The sequence below is a fragment of the Athene cunicularia genome (genome assembly GCF_003259725.1).
Source record: "Athene cunicularia isolate RWA chromosome 7 unlocalized genomic scaffold, athCun1 chr7_part1, whole genome shotgun sequence".
NCBI classification, from domain to species: Eukaryota; Metazoa; Chordata; class Aves; order Strigiformes; family Strigidae; genus Athene; species Athene cunicularia.
In genome coordinates, this window is record NW_020799107.1 from 27,335,786 (window position 1) to 27,351,040 (window position 15,255).

Sequence of the window (15,255 nt, forward strand, 5' to 3'; positions counted from 1 at the left end):
CTCCTCTGGTGTCTCTGGCCTTTCCAGTACTCAGGTGGAGGGATAAGCTAGTCTGTCTGTCTGCAAAGTCCAGACAGCAGAGATATGAATGACCACTGTCCATCTATCTGTGATACTCTGTGTTCTGTGGAATCCCCTCATGTAAAACAAGCACCAATTTCAGCAGGAATCCCTCTAAATTCTGAAGACCCTACCTTTCTGTCTGAACCTTGGTATGCAAGTAAAAATAATAATTTCAAAAGCCATTCAGGTGGCAATGAAAGCTGGCAGGGAAACATACTTTTTTTTTTTTTTTTTAAATATGTAATAGTATTTAACTCCTGGAAAGCAGCATTTCCTGGGGGAGACACTGCTTGGGGATGTAGAGCTCCTCCATCCCCCTGGCCTTGCAGGTGGGTAGGTCTTCTCACCTCTCTTGGCCCCATTTTCCCAATAATAAAAATTGTATTTTAAAATATTTTTTATATTTTCTATTCATATAGAAAAATAAAGCACTTTGAAATTAACAGCAATAAGTGACAAAATCACACACCCCAAGCCTTCAAGAATTTTGCATCCCGCTCTGGGACACCTGGGCTGCAGCAGCACAACTGCTCTAGTGCCAACACAGATCCCACCCAGCAGAGGAAGGACTGATTACATCTCCATTAATGAACCTCTTCTTTAACCCACCCAGAGAAGGTGGTGGTAATGGATGATCATTTGAATGAGAGCCAGACTTTAATTTTCCAGATGGCTGAGTAATAAAAGGTTGATGGGAATATGAAATGGATTGGTCGCATCCAGGGCAGTCTCCAGAGAGTAGATATTCCCCAATCTATGACTTACGAGGTTCCAATAGCGGCCAGAGACCCCAGGGGAATGTTGGTAGCAGGCTTTTGGAGATCTCCGCTCATATTGAACCCAGCCATTACACCTGTATTTTGTAGACATAAACGCAATTTAGAGTTAATCTAAGTTATAGCATATATAATACATATAATAATATGTAATAATATTTTAATCAGTCAGTTAATTGACTGCTTCAGAACAGTAACTGTATCACTTCATTGCGCTTCCAGACACACAAATACTGGCTCCCATTGACTGCTTGGTAAGAAAGTGTTCATGACTTCAATAGAAGCAAGCCACCACCAGCACGTCTACAAAGAACCCTTTGTCCACTTTGAACAATGCCGAGGGGGGGGAAGCAGAAATCCAAACAAAACCCATCTTATCTTAATGCAAGCCTCACAGAAGATAGTGCTGTCCAATTGTTGAAGAGAAAAATGCTACCACTTATCGTGGCAGCGCATTCAGCAGGTGGGGCTACCCCCCCAGACTGGATCCATTACAGGTCCCTGCATTCATGGGGAACAACCACCATCACAAAATGGCCTGTTCTGTCTGCGTTCAATGACAATCACATGCGCATTTAGCAGAGGGAATAACAGTGCTCAGCACGTAGGTGGCACCTTCCAGCCAAGGGATCTGCGTTGGAAGTAGGCATTATCTCTACTTTGCAGATAGGAAAATAGAAGTGCTAAGAGGGCAAATGATTGATCCAGCATCACCCAGAAAACACGTGGTAGGACTAAGAATAAAGTACTGAACTATTATTTTAGGCTAGAGTACAGGGTATTGTACAATCTGTGACAGTCCTTAGCCTAAAAAATTATCACCTAAATATGCAAAAAAGGGCTACAGGATCGAGCAAAGGATTACAGGCTTCACACTGAGGCCAGGAACCCAAGGTACTGATTGGTTAAGAGGCTTTGCCTATAGTTGAAGAAGGAGTCATACCAGACTTGTCAAGAAAATACAACCTCTCTTGTCACATTATCCAAAACTTTTCCTAGAAGACTTCAGATATCTGTTATATATACATTTTAAAAAACTAATCTGTGATTTAGAATCCTGATGTGAATTTGGACAATTTGAAGGCAGGACAGATGAGCCTCTTTAAGACACTAACTTCTGCCCATCACTGTCCCACCCCTTGGATGTCAAAATAATGTCTTTATAAGGACGCACAGGCCAGGTGCCAGCCAGCAGTGCTCATGGGACAGTCCCTGGTGGCTGGGGTGAGATCACCAAGGAACAACAATGAGGAGGAGGACGCCAACGCCACGGCGCTTGCAGCATCTGCCAGCCCCAGCAGCAGGGGACCGACCATGCGCCGGTCTGCCCCTCAGCTGCCAAGTCCAGCAGTCATTCCTCATTTCCAAAAGGCACAAGAATGATGAAGTCAGTCTCTGAGGCTGCAAATCTGAGTGACTAGAGCTCTAAATCAGTGACAACCCATTGCATTTTAAAGCTCAAACACTGATTGATGCTTGGGAGGTTTTTTTTCCCCAAGACAAGGGGTTAATAGAAGCTGTGGGACAAATCCCAGGGTAAAGGGGACAAATGCAGCTCAGCCAGATGGATGCCTTTCCTACAGACATTGCATGGTCACCAATGGACTGCCAGCAAGGAGCAATGGTTGGGTTGCTAATCGAGGAACAGGGGGGGCTTATCTCCCTGCTCTGTCCTAGGCTTTGCTGTGCATCTTCATAGCTCCATCTTCACACTTACTCAATGGGAACTGTAACACTTCCTCTCCTTGCTGTGACAATAGCACATTAACAAGCACAAGGCACTCACATGCTGCCAAACATATCATCCAAGCATCCAGGGCTTTTTTATTTATTATTAATATTTTTCACTTGCTTTTATTTTTCCCCCTTGATCATTCCACTCAGCAGCCATCTTTTTCTATCCTCCTCTCCACTACAGAGCAAGAGCCCCAACAGCCACCCCACTATCCCCATGGGCTCCTGGCATTCCTCAGATCCTGGAAGGGCTGTCTTCCAGATTTAGACCAGATTTGAATCCTTGACACCATACTGAAAACATTACAAATCAAAATGAGTTCTTAATTTTCTCCTGTGGATGTACTTCTGAACAGCACTGCTAAAAGCCCATCAACTGGTGGGGCTTTTCCCCGATAAAACTTCCAAGCCCTGTTCAAGCACTGGTCCTTTTAAACAGCTACACAACAGGCTTAGCTGGAGGTGAGAAGAATCGGGAAGGCAGAAGTCCATGGAAGTGGTCACAAACATCATGCTGAATGAAGTCTTTACGAAGCACTCTTTGGTGACATGCTTTTCGACAGCAAAGCAGAAAGCTGACAATACTCTCAATTTTTCTTCCAAAGGGAGCAAACTACTGTCAGAATGACAGCTCTTAATCTCATGTGCCTCTTGGCCAAATTTCCCAAATATCTGGCACCACCTCTATATCTTCCAGCTTGAGCTTGACACACTTCTTCCTCATCCAAACTCCTGCCTCAGCAAAGCACTGGGGAAACACCAAAATGGTGTTTTCTGGGCTGAATATGAAAAAAGTTGAAGACATGCAAGTCATCAGCACAGCGATGACTGCACAGCCTGGGCCACCTCAATGCTTCCCTCCCACAGACACACACATATTCAGGAGCAGCTAGGAGATGACCTGCCGGAACCCACATACATGGGATCTTGAGATTGATAATTGATCTCCTGCCTGGCAGAGATCAGGGGTCAGACCCAGGTCACTGCACACCATTAGCTTCTGTCTGGACTTCCAGGAGGTCAGCAGAGTCTCATGGCTTCCACTGACAAAGGCCAAGGCCACCACAGAAGAAACCAACACAGATATTCTCCACCACTCAGGTGAAAGCCATCTCCTCTGTGCTGCAACTATGCCTCTGACCTGACTAGTATAAAAATATGGACACTGGTAATACAGACATATGGACAATGCCAAAGCCACCTCTCCACCAACACCCAAAAAGGAATTTTTCAGACAGGATGATGGGTGCCACAGAACAGTACTGACAAGGTCTTTTGTGAGCAGCAGACTACCCACCTCACTTTTCAATGAAAGGACAACCTGATTAATTTTCAAAAAACCCCTAAACAATCTCCACCATCCATAGCCTCAGGCACCCCCTGCCAGAGAACTGGTCTGACTTGTGAGTAGCCACAAACAGCCTTTCTAGAGACTATAGTTACTCAACAGAAGAAAAACCCTACACTTGCATATAGAAGTCGGGATGTTCCTTCCTCCAGACACAGACCTGTCCCTAGGGAAGTGGCCAATCTCTTCTGAACTCAAGCAATCATATCTGCAGATTGCTCATGGAGAAAATTATCCACCTCTCTGTTTCAACGAGATAGCAGGCTGGATTTTCCACACTGGCTATTATCTCAGAGAGCAGCAGATAATGACAAAGCTTCTGGACAAGGAATCATGAAAACACGGTCAATTCAGCCAGGAAATTATGGCTGAGACAGTCTGTACATTGCTGCTATTCCCAGCGTAATCCTGTCCTGGGCATCATCCAGGCAGTGGATACGTGCATGAGGGGACCACCTACATTGTACATTAGGCACAACCATCAGCTTCACCAGCTCTGGCTTTCTAACTCCACCAGCTATGGTTTATAACTGTAGATATGACTGCCTGCAAACACCCATTGCATTTTCCAGTGAATTTACTATGAAATATAAAAGGGGTTTTTTTTTCCTTCACCCGAGAGATGAAGAATGGAAAATCTTAGATAAGAACTGTAGCTAATTTTTTAAAGGGACCAAATTCTCCACTGATGTAAGCTGGCACCTCTCCATAGACTTCAATGGAGCTGTGCCAGTTTACATCATCTGATAACTTGGCCCAAAACTTCTAAATCTATTTGCTGTCATTTTGCAAGTGCCAAATATGGTTTATTTCAGAACTGGTTTCAGTACGATGATATTTTCCACTAACGCTGCTTCAAACGTTGTCTTACTTTTTTATATCACATGACAGCACACTTCTTTCATTAGACTGAAAACCTCGGGGATTTACTAGAAAAAGAAAAACATTCTCTGCACAACAGAAACGACGTTTAACTTCCTTTTAAAAATGCATTGATGGCTGCATGGCTGCTGCTAGGAGCTGACCGTGGGCAGCCAGCTCCTGAGACTCCTTCCCCGTGCAAAGCCCTGGCTAGATGGGTAGCTGGGTGTTTGCGTATCACAGCACAGCAGCAAAACATGTGCATTAAGGAGGTGTTTACAAACATGCAGAAAAACATCTGGTTAATGCACAGAATCTCTGTAGGGGTATGTTCACATCTTCTGTAGCAAGTGTTAGCCCTTTGGATTGAAGTCGGCAAATCTGAGTCCTTCATGTCCACGGACTCCCATTTAGGCCAGCTCTATATGTATGTTTTGGAACACTCAGATACTTCTCTATTATTAAATGATAAACTTGGGGGAATAAAGCCAGCTGCACTGCACATCCAGCTGAAATGGTTTAAATAGCTAATACCCAGGAAGCAAATGGACCAGCCTCTGCTTACCACCGCTCAACCGTAAAACCAGGATAACTTCACACACGTTGCTGGAGTTGTCCCAATAAAATACAGAGAAACAGAGAAAACAAACTGACCTGGAGCAAAACGATCCAAGGAGAATGCTCACAGGAGGCAGAATGTCACTACCAGTCTATGAAAGGCCAGAATGACCATCCCATCCCTTCCAGCTGAACCACCCAGCTGCTCCTCCTGCCCATTTTGTCACAGCAAGGGTCTCCTCGCAGGTCCTGCTCCTTTTCCCTGAACTGGCTGCCCCTCTTTGCTTTTACAGCTACCAGCCTGTATTTCTGACTTTTCCGTTTCATTGCTATTTCTGGTGGAAACGGGCAACTTAAAACCACTTTTCAGCACATCCTGGAGAACAAATTTAAACCAGTTTAATTCAGATAACCATTTCAGAGGGAGAGGAAAGAGTTTATCCTGGAGAGATCAAAATAGTTTCACTTCAAAGAGGAACATTTAATCTCAGAAAGGCCCAAACATCTTGTTTTACAATTTCCTAAACATTTTTTTAAAAAACTTTGTTATCAAAAGAGCATCTTAGATCGTAAACTAGCATATGCTAAAAATTAAAAAGAGTAAACATGACATTTAATAATTAAAGATAAACAGAACATTGCTTTGGGTCAAAGAAATGTTTCAAACTAGCTTGAAGTACCCCTCAAAACTAAACAACATATTGTTTCACTGAAACTCTCTCCAAATTTCTGTTGCATTTTGATGCAAAGGATTTTGCTTCCAGTGCTTCGGCCAGGTCACTGTGGGGGTTCCAGCAGAGGCAGGTACCACTTGGGGATGGTGCTGGACAGCAGCACAGGCTGAAGGTGACAGCCTGGGAGTGACATTCACGTGTCCCTGCCACTTCTTTTCATGCAGAGGTGCTGGGGCTGACACTGCTGCTCACTCACAGTTTGCCTCGCGCTGTCTGCCCTGCATCAGAGGTGCTGGCAATCCTATCACATCTCTCAGCCTGCTATTAATGACGTGGCCAAACCCATCCCTGAAATGTCATCTCCAGTCTTACGGACAACCTGTCCTGCTGGCAGGCTCCAGCTGCATCCAAGCAGTGCCCACAATGTGGTGGAAAGCAGCTCTGCTCCAGCACGTGGGATCCTGAGAAACCTGGGGTACCCTCTGCAGGCCCTAGCACCGCACCCCCATCGTGGGGGAGGAAGCCAGCTAAGCCAGCGTGGGTCAGGCAAGACATGGGGGAACCGGCCCTCATGCATTGCCCCAGCTCTAGCAGATGTGAGCTTTATTCCCAGCACTTCTGAGGTTACACTGGGCTTCCCATTCATGATCTGCAGCAGAGGAGTCTTGACTCCCACCCTAAAGAATGCTTAATCAAATCAAAAGTTCTTTCATGTAGAGCACCAAACACAACCCTACGTTTTATGAGGTTCCTGAACTCCACAGTGCAACAAACAGCAGTAACAGGAGCAATAGCAATGTTATATGGTGCCACTGGCACCACTACACTGAAGGAATAATTTAAATCCTGTAAATAACCAAGCAATTAAAAAGAACGCATAAAAAGCTGTGCAGCAACCAAAGTAATTATACATCTGCCCAATCTGTATTTTCAGAGAATGTTTAACATTACTACTGGTATTACTACTGCTAACTAACAAAGCAACAGGCTGCCAGGACTTTAAATAAATTATGTCTATTGGCTTTGGCCTTCTTCCTAGGAGCCAAGCATTAGCAGTGATGAAGAACCATTTAATATGGCTAATCACAGCAATTTTCTACACAGCTTTGTCATAACTATTCCTTCTTCTGTAACCAAGGAACTGGAGAAAAACTGCTTTCATTTGTCAGAGGAAGGGCTCATGAGGAAAGTCTCTTTCTTTGGCTGAGGGACTCACTTTGGCCAGGCAGAAATGACAAAAAAAGAGGGCAGAAGCCAACTTCTCTATGGTGCTGATAGTTCAGGCAGATGAGTTTTCCAGGAAGAAGTCTACACAGAAGCATCAGCTACCCTGATAAGCTGAGAGAGAGGATATCAAAGGAAAATTTGAAGCCCTGCACTAGGTGCACCTGACAGTGACAACTTCTGCTACCAGACCATCTCTCCAGTCCCGTCTGTTTCACAAAACCCTTTCGTTTGTCTCCCTGTACCGCAGCAATTCTGTGAACAACTTCCAGCGAGTTGCTTAGAGCTAATCCTCTGAAAATTCATTCTGTAATCCAAGGATTCATCGCTATGGAAACTGCTTATAATCGGTACATTTTATAGCTTAAAAAACCCAGCATCAACAAAAGGTATTGTAACTCAAATTGACAGCTATTTCATTCCCACTGGAGACTGCCAGCTTTGGAAAAGGGACATGGATCTTCCTGGTAATTTAAGGGAATGAATAATATGAAAGCATCCAGTTAAGCTCATAAACATGAGCTCTGCTGACATGCAAAGATGCATCCATGACACTGTGCACAGAGTGGTAGGTCATCATTGTGAGCAACGGCATCAGCCCAGCTCAGCCACCCGCCCACAGTAAGGATGAAGGGAAGGCCCTCCTGTGCTCTTCCCACACTCCCACTGCAATCAAGTCATAAGGCTTATCTAATAAGATAAATCATGACTGGCATTTTTACAAAGGCTCAATACCTTGTGGCCTGACAGCATTGGCCAAGATCAGTGCCTGAGCCTTGTTCTTGTCAGGGAGGGGATTTACACCATCACATCAACCCAGAGAGTTGACAGCAGTTTCTGACTACAGAGAGACAGAAGAGCACATTCAAGTGAACAGGACAGGAGTGTGCAAAATTTGAGATGCTAGAAGAAAGCCTGAACATTTTGAATGGACCACGTGAGTTTGCTACGTGTGAGTACAGTCCCACTCACCTTGCCTTGCAGCCCAGCAGAACTCCCCTTGCTTCTGCTCATCTCCAAGATGTGACTGTGCAGGGAAAGAAGGAGAGGATAAAACTTAACTGTACCTGTGGCAGCTGGGAAAAACACTCCGAAAACAGTGAAGAATGACTCCCCCTGGCTGTAGTCTGGCAGCGTGTTGTTGAACATAAGCTCTTCTGAGTAGCCGACGAAGCCATGTTCTGCAAAGACACAGAGGGTGAGAGGAGAACTTCAGAAACCAGAGGAACTGCAGGAGACCCTCCAGCCTGCTCTTGGCAACCACCTATCCTCTAAACACGTGCAACAGCAGCAGCTGTTTCAAGGGATAGTTTGACAGTAGGAACGTCAACTTATTTGCTGGGGGCAGAAGGCAGACAAAGAGGTCAGTGAGGTTACACGGGTGCAAATGCCAGGGAAAGGTGCAGCGGTGGGGGCCAGCACATCAAGAAGCACCACCAGGCTGGGCAGCTCTTACCAAGCCAGAACACGGATCATATGGAGTCCTATCTGCAAGCAAGCTGAACATCTTTCCGTAAAACCTGCCCACAGAGGAAAACTCTGCAGGAATCAGCCAATATTGATACTAATTTAATCCATGCCACTTTAATCCTCTTTCCAAACAGAGCAAAATTATGCTGCCAAAAGACAACTGCATCCCTGAGCAAGCCCTCACACCATATCCCAGTTCTGTGTTCCTGACAGTCAAGGTCCTACAAAGACCAAACCTGAGGTTAAGCTGCTACCAACACACCTAGTTTATACACTGGTTGCAAATGAGCCCAGAGCCAACAGGCCAGTTTGTTGCAGGCTCTCCCCTACAAGATGAGTTTGCCAGTGGAGAAGGAATCAGGTGCTCTAAAACTGCCTACTGCGATCCAATGCCATGTTGTACACTTACCTTCCCGAAGCCACTGCTCTCCTGTTGCTGTGTTACCTCTAAACCAAGGCTAGACATGGGGCTGCGCATCACAAGCAGCTGCCTCCCTCCCGAATCTTCTGCAGATGTTCATCACCTGCCCAGCAAGGAGCAAATGCTGAGACCTGGGGCTGTGCCCTGCTCCCCACACCAACTTCTGCCAAGTTTTTCCAAGGTCATACACACAGAAGTTTTACTTTCCAAATAAAAAGTTTTACAGAAGATGGAAGAGAAGAAAAAGCAATGGGTAAGATATCATCACACAACTGGCTTACTGGGTATGTAATGGAGTATCCTGCTCCCTTACTTCACACTGGAAGGACAGGTCAAGTTATTCCACAAACCTGGATTTGTTAGGAATAGTTGAACCTATAAGCTGACATGCCAGCAGGGCACTAATTATGAAAGGGTTAGATGATTATAGGTAGAAAAGATAACATATGAAAGCAAGTTAAGGAATTAATGATACATCTATAAAATCCATAATTTCATTTTCAACATGTTTTTAATGGAATATTTTAATCTGTGGAAACTTCTTGTCAGTCATCCATATGCTCATGCCAGCTGGGGGTGGGAGGTGAGCAAAGTCAGTTCCTTTTTTGCTCCTGCCACCACAGCCTATTTCCACAAGACATGTGACTGCAATAACTTGAATTTTGTCATTAGCAGGATGTTCATGGCTGCACAGGGTGATGGCCAGAAATTTAAAAAAGACTCCATCAAATCTGTCCCATGCCTCAAAGACAATATTAATGATGTTTGGAGAATAGATTAAATCAGAAAATTAAATCAGAGTTCTGAACACAAGACCTATCCATTTAAAGTCTCAGAATATAACTAACCACACAGCTTTGAAGTTGCAACAGAAAAATCCTATAGATAATCAAGTTTCCTACTACATCTGCATTCATCGTGTTGCCCAAACATGGATGGAAATACACTGATAGTAAAGGTCTCCTGCTGCTAGGCGCTTTAAAAGCACCAGCTATCTTCACTAGGAACGAGTCCCAGACAAGATTTAAAAGGAATAAGCTCAGTGCAGCACACTGACCTCTGGACCTCACAGATGTCTGCAGAAAGTGCAGCTTCTGGAGAAATAAAGGGGGGATTTTTGTAGGCTGCACTTCCCGCAAGACCAGACCTGAGCTCCTTCAACTGGAATCTGTGCTGTTGGCACGTGGGCTGGCTGCAAAGCTCCCACCAAACTGCTGAAGGAAAATTTCAGGGATTTTTCAAGTATGTGCTCCTCACAGAAATGTTAATTGCTTCATTAGTAAAACAAAAAGGGTGGGCAAAAATATTCATCTCGCCCCAAGGAGATCTGCAGACCTTCTCCAACCTGTACTTTGCAGCAGCCTCAAATATATCTATGTCACTCTTGACAAGAGTTTGCCCCTCCAACTTTCAAAAATCTCCTGTGAAGCCTCTTTTGATGGTTTGCTCCTATATTTTCCTCTTATTATCATTTAGGTTTCCCCTACTGTCTAACCAAAATCACCGTTTGCAGTTCATACTGCTGTTTCTATCCCGATCCATAAGTTATTTGCAATTTTTAATGCCATCCTTTCACCCGTTGAAAACAGACCCCATCTTGCACTGACACAGTTTCTGTCGGGCTGTAAAACTTCACATTTTCTTCATCAAACCACAAATTGCCCTCTTCATGCCACTTTCCCAGTTTGTGTGAGGTCATCTGGAAGTCTGACCCTCTCAGCCAGGATGCTGTGAGCCCTTCCCATCCAGAGGTCATCTGCAATTTGAAACTGCGTATTCTCTTTTCCATCACCTAAGCAGTTAAGGAAAATACCAAATAACACCAAACCAAAACCAGACCCTTGCAGGACCTCACCAAGCACAGTGTCCTGCTTCGTGAGTGAACCATATCCAAGTTCTTCCAACTGGGTTTTGGAGCTATATAATTCAATGATGGGTTGATACAGGCACTTTAGGTGCCTTATGTCTCCTTTCTCATGCAAAAGGACAAGCACACAACAAGACTAGATTTTCTTTGACACCATTTTGGCCATACCATGGCCAAAGAGAGACCATGAAACCCATGAGTCCAATGTCTGATCTGCACCTGGGTGTATCTAACCACTATTAATCTTAAGAAAGGCAAAAGATCCTGTGGTGCTCCATCCATTTGTCTGCTGTTCCCCTTCCTACTTTATACCCATAAGTGTAAATCCTGGGTGAAAGACAAAGCCTGAAACCATGGCAGATGTCACTGGAACCACAGGACACTACAGCCATGGATTTGTTGAAAAAAACACAGGATGCACCTACAACTCTATCCCACTTCTGCTTCCTTTCCTCACGGTTCTAGAGGGCAAGAGGAAGCCCATCCATTCCACATTTCCCCTTTATACAGAACCAGCAGCTTTCTTGTCTAATTAAAGAAAAGTTCATCCAAATGTTACTTGTTATTGCAACCTCATTTCTCAGTCAATCAGCCTCCTGTGAAGCAAATCTCACGTCCCTTTTGATCCATTTTACACCAGGATTTGCAATCGCCATCAATTTAAGCAAGCTATCGGCACGCGACCACAGAGCTGAGGACAACATGCTGTGAGCATCTCCTGGCTGCCCTCATGCCTGCGACCAGAGCGAGTCATCTGTGACCTTTCAGCTGTCATATTAATGGGACTAATTGTAGCTGACGGGGCAATTGGGCTGAAAATCATCCAAAACAAAACAGGAATCAGCAACTGAGACCAATCGGTTAAACCAACAGAGCACTTGGTCAGTTGTTCACAGAGTCAATTATCCACATCCCATTGAAAGTGCACTTCAAAAGGACGAGCTTAGGAAGGAGGAGGGAAGGAAACATGATAGGGTCTATATTTGGCTCTCTGATCTCCAAACAAGGCGAGATTTTTTTTTTTTTGTAAGAGGATCTTTTCCTCCTCCAGCTTACTCCTGGGTACACAAGATCCAAGCCAGATTCCTCTCTCCTCACTCATTACAAAATGTTTGTCTAACAAATTTTGCTCTCAGTTAATTTATGCAACCACACAGCCTCTAAATCCTACCTTTAATGATCCTGCTCTCAGTTGGCTTGCAGAGGGCTGGAGCTGAAGTGCTATAAACAATCTTCCCAGTGTCATGCTAGAAGGAAAAGAATCCGGTTCCTTCTCTGTGCCATGTCAGCCATATGGAAAATGCACAATAAAGAGCAGTAACAATTTATTTTCATCATTAGATACTCAATAAGGAGCAGGCACATAATAGGTTTCTCAAGTGATTGAGTTGAAGTAAATAAACAACAGGAAAAAAATATTTAGAGCAATATCTGAATTATTCCTGGATTTTTGACAAATTAAGTCCTTCTAGTTGCCTTTATTAAAATGATGTAATTAACAATAAAAACCACCTAGAAAGTTTCAAATGGAAGACCTTCCAGGATGAGCATCCTCCATCCCTAAGTGTAGGGGCATCACAGGGGGCTGTACATCAGCCTGATGCAAGCAGAGCAGGAGGAGGAAGATGGCCAGGATTTTCATGTCTCCCCAGTAACCACGGATGCTTGGGACGAGGCACCAGCCTTCTGGCTGCCACCGCTGCATCCCCCCTCCTGCCCAGTTGGGTTCCATGTTTGAGCTTTTCTTGCACTTTCTCCCAGCTCTCACCCTGTGGAAGAGGATGAAAGCAGCCAAGGAGGTTTCTGGCACTCAGGACACCCCTTAGCAGGCGGCCCCTCCGTGAAGTCTGGGGTTTCAGAGCGGGACTCAAGAAGGTCGGAGAAGGGGTGTGAGGTGAAGCCGTGGTTACACAGGGTCAGGCCATTATACAACAGCACAGAGGAGGATGGCGCTGCCAAGTTCCAGGCAACCTGGAGCTCATTACAGACTAGTCAAGATTGGCCAAATTCAATAAGCCTGTTCACAAGCTTAAGGTTAAGTAAACCCTGGCACCGAGGCAGGGGCTAAATAATGCAAAAATGGAAAACCACCTTAAGAAACAGCTCCCAGAAGATGGTCACGTATTGCACTCTGCTTGTGATTAGAGATTTTAATTATGAAGGTGAATGCTGAAGGCTTAAAGTGGTGAGATTTTTTTCTTTTCCTAAATAAGTAAGTTCACATGTTCCTGCCTGGAAGGTACTTGCTGAGATTTGCTTTCAGAGAAACAGCTGGAAGTGTTTGTCTTGCAGCACATTTCCCAGGTCTGACCCCAGCATTTTCAGGATCCTGTGTGATGTAAGACATGGAGAGCCAAAGAGTAATTATATATCCTTGGCATAATTATCTCCTCTATCTCTCTCCCATTTCTTCTTCCATCTCTAAACCCTTCTGGCATAAACTCTGAAATCCAGTCCTTCCCCTTGGACAGCAGTCCAAGCACATGCCCAGAGAGAGGTCCTGGTGCGGGTGCCGGAGATACCCAGGCACACCAGTGTGGAGAAAATGGGAATGGTCCTCACAGCCTGGTCCCACAGCTGCCATCCTCACCTGAACACACACCTCTACAGTAAGATAAGGTTTCACTCCTCACCAGCCACATGCTTGCATCTTCCTCCTCCAGACTCTTATCCAAGGGCAAAGCACTGAGCTGTTAGCTCCCCAGCAATGAGCTGTTAGCTCCCCAGCAAGAGAGTCAAGCTCTGTCATGTTGGGAACACTCAAAAGTTGTGGTCTATCAGATGACTGTTGAGTGGCTTAAACCAAATTAATTTCTACATAGGTCTCAGTGCTCTAAAGTGGGGACAGAGTGAATTTCTACCTCCAAAAGCCCCTGCAATACTAATTCTTCCCCTGCCCACAGAGGTTTTTAATCCATGGTGGTCACCAAACTCATCAAAATGTACTTACTACCCATAGCCTAATCACACAAAACCAGCATCTTCACTTGCCAAGGGAAAGTCAGTCATGCCCAGCTTTAACAATGCAACATTTTGATGCCAAACCACCACCAGCAACAGGTTTTTCAGCATCTCAGTGTGTAGTTGCAGATACACAGGATTAACCATCCACATAGAAACTGTGGATGTGAAGACAATGGATGCAAAGCTGTGAATGTTGTCTAAACCCCACAGACCTTTTATATTTGTGTTTCCCTCATGCTATGCAAACACTGAAATTTATTTTGAGGCAACAAGCAGCATAGGAACCTCTGACACAACAGCTCTGCACCAACTCAGCCACGCTCCAGATGGCTCTGGGCTTCCCCAGCAAAAGGGGTACTCGCACATGCCGGAGAATGACATGGATCAGGCTGATCACATCCACAGCCCAGCAACACCATGCAGCACACCCAAGGAAGGTCACTGAAAATGGTGCACCTCTCCAGTGGTTCGGCATCATCAAAGAAGCATGAAGAGGGAATCGGAGTCATGAATAACATTTGAATTACCTTTCCCAACAGAATAAAAAATAAATCAAAGTAGTGCAGTCACAAGCCCCATCCCTCTGCATCCCTCCATGCACACATCTGTCTTCCTGTTTGGGCTTAACACCAACCTTAACAACCACATTTCCAACACTTTTCCAAGGCTGGGCCACTTCTGTAGCCATGCCTTTGCAACCATCCAGCTCCAGCTCAAGCTCCTGAGATTCTCCCAATACTTTTTTCCCAGGCAAGTCCAACACTACTATCACTACTCCCTACTGCTGCCAGCCTGGTACAGAGCAGGTGGAGGCAGAGATGTATGAGAAAAATGTGGAAAGGTTGGAAAGGAAAAAATTGAGAGGGGAAGCAGCACTGGAGGGGTACAGGGAACAGTATGGGGAGTTTTCCACGCTGCCAGTCCACTGCTCAACTTGCTGTGGGCTGACACTCAGCCTGTGAGATGCAGGAACAGATTTTCACCCAGTCCTCTAAGAGACGGGGAACTGATGAGTCATGAAAACAAAAGCATGTTAAGAGGCGGAGTTGCACTGGCAGGTACAGAGAATAAACATGACCTTTGCTGAACTCATACAGGGATACAAAAATGTTTTAACATCTTCCAGGACATCTCCTGCTTCACCTTTGGATATACAAGTTTTGGCTAGAAGACTGGGAAGAAACAGAAGAAAAACAGAATAGCTGCAGGGGAGCAGAGCTGGTGGAGGATGGGGTGGACTGAAGAGATCATCAACACTCCTGTCTCCTGACAGCTACTGCTGAACTCATCTACCC

At 45.0% G+C, this 15,255-nt stretch overlaps 1 protein-coding gene across 1 annotated transcript in view; it reads right to left on the bottom strand.

Annotated features, from left to right (window-relative positions):
- The window catches only part of SLC12A8 (solute carrier family 12 member 8), a 57,242-nt gene that overhangs the window by 17,186 nt on the left and 24,801 nt on the right, over positions 1-15,255 (bottom strand). The window contains exons 6-7 of the mRNA XM_026853084.1: positions 8,306-8,419; positions 829-916 (exon numbers count right to left, since the gene is read on the bottom strand). Of these exons, the coding sequence (XP_026708885.1) occupies positions 829-916; positions 8,306-8,419 (202 nt within the window). The remainder of the gene's footprint in view (positions 1-828; positions 917-8,305; positions 8,420-15,255) is intronic.